Source organism: Rhineura floridana, chromosome 1 (genome assembly GCF_030035675.1).
Source record: "Rhineura floridana isolate rRhiFlo1 chromosome 1, rRhiFlo1.hap2, whole genome shotgun sequence".
NCBI classification, from domain to species: Eukaryota; Metazoa; Chordata; class Lepidosauria; order Squamata; family Rhineuridae; genus Rhineura; species Rhineura floridana.
Window position 1 is genome coordinate 252,146,562 of NC_084480.1, and position 6,161 is coordinate 252,152,722.

Below are 6,161 nucleotides of genomic sequence, written 5' to 3' on the forward strand. Positions count from 1 at the left end.
CTGCTTCTTTCATTTTCAAATGGCTATCAACCATCTTCACAAATTTGTGTGTCATTCTTGAACATTTTTCAAGTAAGTCTGAGCCAAACATGAGATTATTTGTGTGTTGCACAGGGGTTAGAGGGATTTGTTATAACTTTAAATCTTTTATTTTTTGTTTACTGTTTATGTTTACTGTTGGTAGGCTGATTTTATTGTGATATTCTGTATTTTAATCTTTTTGTACACCGCCCAGAGAGCCACTCGCTATGGGCGGTTTAAAAATGAAACAAACAAACAAACAAATAAATAAATAATGATGACTGAGTCTGCAGTCCTAAACACACCTATTAGGAAATAAGCCACATTGGACACAGTGGTAATTCTGAGTAAACATGCATAGGATTGCACTGTGGCATCTTCAGAAGTGGTGCTTGCATTCCTGAAGCTCTGCCAATGTCTTTGACACAGAAGCGTTTAATGCAAAATCATCAGCAACCTTTTTATGCCTCCTCACATATTAAAAATTAGAATGGTTGAAGGTGGTAAACTGATGAAGTCTCCCTTCCCTCCTTTCAATGTATGCTCATAAATGCCCAACAAACTATTGTAGTTATATCTTTTGTTAGGAAAATTGTTTATTAATGGCAGAGGATGTGCTGTTTGTGGAGTTAATGACTGGGAAAGGCACAGGATATGGCAGAAGATGGTTTGGCCTTTCCTTCATTCCAATCCCACCACCACCACACACCATCCTCATGCAAGGGTGTATCATAATTGTTTCACAGGTATGTGAAAGAAACTGCGCTGTTGAGACAGCGGTGTTTCCAGACTTGGCTGCTACTGGTACATCAGAGTGGGGACTTCAGGCCCAGGGCAAATTGCAGCCCTCCATTTCTCTCTTTCTGGTCTTTGGAACTCTCCCCAGGCTATACCTCTCACTGGTTCTGCTTCGCACCTGAGTGTTTTCACTTGGCTGAAATGTCCTTGAACTCTAATAATGCCTCTTGCTTGTCTGGATAGATGATAGAGAGGGATGTGTGTACTTCAACTACAGGTATGTGTGGAAGAACTTGATTGTCTAGACCCTTTTCAATCCAGGTTCAGGTCCAGATGCAACACCAAACCTGTCTTGGCCATCCTAGTTCATGACTTTGTTGGAAGAAGGATGGGGAGTGCTCCTCAATTTATTTTCCTTGACCTGTTAGCTGCTTTTGATACCATGGGCACAGTGGAGTGGAGCCAGAGGTTGGGAAGGTGGGGGGTTGCACTTCAGTGGTTTTGCTCCTACCTGCAGGTCTGTTTCCAAAGAGTAGCAATGGAGAACTATAACTTAATACCATGGGAGTTAATCTGTAGTATCCCACAGGGGTCAGTCTTGTCCCCCATGCTTTTCAACATCTGTATGAAGCTTTTGGGGGATGTCATCAAGTGTTTTGGAGTGAGGTGTTATTGGTACACTGATGACACAGAACTCCATTTGTTTGTGCCATCTGAATCAGGAGAGGTAGTCCAGGTGCTGGACTGCTGCCTGAAGATGGTGACCAGCTGGATGTGGCCCAGTACATTGACACTGAATCCAGACAAACTTGAGGTGTTGTGTTTTGCAGGCTCTCAGGTCTGGCAAGTGAGTAGACAACCTGTTTTGGATGGAGTGATGCTCCCCTGGAGAGATCAGGTTCATTGCCCAGGCTGCCCCTTGACCTAGAACTATTGTTGCACAGCTTCAGTGGCCATTTCTGGCTCTGGCAGTTTCACCAACTACAGCTCTTCCTGGACAGAGATAGTTTGGCTGTAGTGATCCCTGCTCTGGTTACCTCCAGACTGGACTACTGTAATGTGCTCTACAAGTAGAATGAAGTTTCCACACTGCCTAGAATTTAGAGCATTGTTGTGTGTACATCCTGCTAGGTTCTGTTCACACTAGTGGACAGGACATAGCTATGTGGGTAAGGAAGAGAAATTCACTCTCCTTTCTGTCCCTTCTCTTTCTGTTCCCTCCCCCAAGAGGACTCATTGGAAGTTCATATTTCTTTTTTAACTAAGGAGAGGCAACATTTGTGTTTCAGATGTGACTGCATGCTGCTTAGCCAATACATCACTGCTTAGGTAAAAATTCTTCCTCTGAAAGAAAAGATGGAAGAGTAGTGCTAAGGACCTGAGGACATTGGACTACACTTTGGTTCTTTTTTTAAAAATTGGACTTCATCAAGACTGAGAGATAACCACAGGGAAAACACAGGACAACTTTATTCCATGACAGCATTGTGTGGACACGCCATTTAAAAATGATTGAACAGAGTATGACAATCCCACACTAAACACCTAAACACCTAGTGTGGAAGCACCTAGAGGAAAAAAAGCAAAGGCAGATATAAGGATAGCTGAGCTAGAGCTAGAAGGCACCTTGGGTTGCAGTTTACCTCCTCTAGTGATTTGATGCAGGGTGCTGGGTCTGCTGCCTGTTAGGAATATTAATGTTGCTTGCCACCACTTATGCTGTTCCTGTATATTTCTAAATAAACCAGATATCACAAAAATGCCACCATCACTTTGCTTGCAATCTGATGTTTCCTGCTCCGAGTCATCAGAGTCAGTGTCTGCTGCATTGGGGATCACCCTGAAATGTCTTCCTACTTGGGGAGGCAGGGAGTGAGTACCTGTATGCTTATATGGATAAAACCAGGGTTATAATTCACCAGTAGTGACTGTAAGCATGGAACTGATAGGGTAGTTATTTAACATTGATATCAAGTATAAGGAATATTATTCTTGCTGTTATTTGTTGTCATTACATTTATAAAGTACCTACAGTTTTCTAGACACGGTACTAAGAATTAAAAAAAACCAATCTCTGTCCACAGGCTTACAATCTATAAGGCACAATACAAAAGAAATAAGGAGGAAACAGGAAAACAAAACTATTTCAGGCACTGGTTCACCATATAAATTCCTACATTTCATCTCCAGGTGGAGTGGCCACTGAAGAAGACAGTTCAGGGAGAGGCGGCAGCAAATGGAGCTTCTCTTTCAGCCAAGCCTATGGAGTGGACCCTGCAGCCCCATCTTTCCCTTTGCCTCAGCAGGGTGGAATAGCAACTGACAGATGACAGTTCTGGGAGGGGATGTGATCCTATTGCATGTCCATGCCTGTGGATGTACAGTGGAAAGCAGGGCTGTAATGTTTCCTTGCTAAAAGAATGTGAAGTATCATCCGTTATTCAGGAATGAGACAGCACAGAAGCCATACTGAGCATCATGTGAAATCCCCTCAGATAGATACCCCTCCCCCATCTAACAGCCAACTGCCTCTCAGAAGAACTCACTGTCAGAGTAACAGAATCTGGAACAGAACTAAACTTTAAAAGCAATATATAACATAATTCATGCTGAACACATTTATCCACGTATTATGCAATTGGCTAAAGAAGATGATTAAAAAAACAGCATTGGGGATGACAAGCACCCATGTAGTCTTATTGGTGATATTTCTGCTGTGCCCAGATAGGTGTAGTCCATGGCCATGCACTGAGGAGCGACTGGTTTATTCAAACATCTCCTTCCGTTCAAATGTGATGGTATCTGGTGCTGATCTCTCATACAAATATGATGACCCTATTCTAATACAGCACCCATGTGAGGCATATTACCATGGAGGACATACTCCTCCAGCCATATACCTTGGGAATAAGGTTTTCTTCAGCAAAGATGGATTTCAGAGTAGTCTTTTACCATTGACCATCCCAAATAAAATGGTGACTGCACCAGCTGAAGTCACTAGTGCTGTCTTTGTGCAAGACAATCGAATGCTTCTAGTAGTAAATGAACAAGTCTATGTGTATTTCTATGGCACATGGAAAACCTGGATAATGTCAGAGGGACTTGATACTCCCGTTACAGACATCACAAACATAGATTGCTGTTATTCTAGAAAGGACCGCACCTGTTGGGAAGTCAGTCGTACTATTATAGCTTATAAACCTGGGGATCCTGCTGATGTCACTGATGTTTACTTTTCAAAAAATGGGGGCTACTCATTTGGCAGAATCACCATTGCGCCAAGTTCCAACAAACTGGTTAGTATCTACAACTTTGTCTCTTTGTCACAACTTGCAGTTCTCCTCAACATGACAAGAAGTTATGGGAAATCTGCTTATTTCACATATGGAGGTGCAGCCTATATGGAAAACCGTGAAGGCTCAAAATTCTGCCTGGAACCCTGCACAAATGAAACTGTTGGCAGTTTAATTCCCCCAGGTCTGAGAGGTTTTATTGTCCTTTGGACAAAAGACACTTTCCTGTTCTCTTTCAACAATGGCCTGACTATAGACAGCATAACAGTGCAGCCCACTGAAAAATATAGTAATAAATCATTGCCTTTGCATGGCAATGGTCTTTGTAATGTAGCTGCCAACAAAAATGAGATTGCAGCCCTCACCAAGAACCTGAAACTTTTTTATGGAATGCTGGACATGGAATTCACAAAGATGGTACACATTGGGGAAAGAGATAGCGGCAATACTTGCGAGGTGATGATGTTTGAGAAGGTTGGGGTGCTTGTAATCATTAAACCTGTTCCCAGCAAAGATTCTGCATATTATCATTTTCAGAAATGCATCATTAATATACAGGACACACTCATGAGTTTGCGGCCACCACTGGAGCCCTGTCCTGTAGAAATCCTCAGTGGCAATTTCCATAACAAAATGTATTATATTGATATGAAGCAGGAACTTCATTTTAATGTCACATTTGTGCCCAAACCGGGCACTGGGACCTATCCATATGTAACAGTGAGCAATCCTCATGTGCTGGCATTTCAGGCAGACCTTAAAGAAGATGGTTATACTTTTAACGGAAACGCTAAATACAGGTTAGATATTAGGCTGCTTCAACAGATATTCTCAGGCATGGCTCATTCCCAGTTTCAGGATGACATGTACTCAGGCAGGCTGTCCACCATCACTGTTGATATCTATAACAAAGGCATATTCTGTATTGACATGCATCCGCTAACAGCCCTTATTGCTGTGGACTGCCCACCTAAGAAAGAGATCAGAATTGCTAAGAGTACAACAGCATGCAGCAGAGGCCTCTTTAAGGATGTCATGCTGCAGAGTAATTACACTTATTCAATTAATTGGGATTTATATGACCCAATGTTCCTTGGCAGAAAGAGTTTGGTACAGGGTAAGCTTAATGTTACCTATAATTATAACCACTGGGGATGCCCTCTTCTGTTATATTATGACAGCCCATGGCTTCCAGTTCTTGAACTATGGGACAATGATGAATTTGTGGAATATGTTTCTGCGGATTTTGTACTGTTTGAAATAAATGGAATGCATAATTATGATTATCTCCTGGATGAAGTAGAGGCCAACTGTATGTCACAAGCTCAGAACTGGACGACTCTAATAGAAAAGGATCCTGAAGGAAACCCACATTTTGCATGGTCCAGATATCTTTATGAAAGTTGCAAGGAGCCCAGAGGAAATGACTCTTTGCCATCAGCTTCCTCAAAATATCAAGTTCTAAACAGGAATGAAAACAACAGAGTATTATTTCCACAATACAATGGCATATATGTCTTCAAAGCCATTGTTGTAGACACGGTATATAGTTACTGTGAACTATCAACAGTTTTCAGTGTGTATGTACATGGTGCCCTCCCAAAGTCCGAGATCAATGTTGGTAAAACACTGGTTAGTTTTCTGGTTCTCATATTTGGCTCAGTTTTGATGGTATACTACTTTCCTAAATTAATGAAGGAAAATGCAAGAATGAAAACAGTTTGGACATAATATTTTTAGTCCTGTAATGCTATGTTCGAAGAAGTTGATACAGGATAGGTTAAGAGTCTCGTCTTAGAATAACAGCACTGAAAAAATATTTGGATGGTGAACTAATTTTTGGGGGGGAGGATAGTTTTGATAAGTGTGTGTTTCATTAGGACAATTGCTAACGAACTGTTCTGATGTTTGTTCTGACTCAGAAGCAGAGCTTAGAAAAGTTACTTTTTTGAACTACAACTCCCATCAGCCCCAACCAGCATGGCCACTGGATTGGGTTGATGGGAGTTGTAGTTCAAAAAAGTAACTTTTCTAAGCTCTGTTCAGAAGTATGAGCTTTAATTGTGTACAGAGTTTAAGTGTATTGATGTTACTGTTTCCTTCTTATTG

The 6,161-nt window shown here is 41.6% G+C and overlaps 1 protein-coding gene across 1 annotated transcript; it reads left to right on the plus strand.

Moving 5' to 3' along the window:
- Nucleotides 1-3,434: 3,434 nt before the first annotated feature.
- Nucleotides 3,435-5,783, plus strand: CATSPERD (cation channel sperm associated auxiliary subunit delta). Its single transcript, XM_061611301.1, has one exon. It carries the CDS (start codon nucleotides 3,435-3,437, stop codon nucleotides 5,781-5,783), a length of 2,349 nt encoding a protein of 782 aa, XP_061467285.1.
- The last annotated feature ends 378 nt before the right edge of the window (nucleotides 5,784-6,161 follow it).

Bases quoted from the DNA above. Each gene is read 5' to 3' on its own strand.
- CATSPERD (XM_061611301.1), top strand. From the start codon at position 3,435: ATGACAAGCACCCATGTAGTCTTATTGGTGATATTTCTGCTGTGCCCA.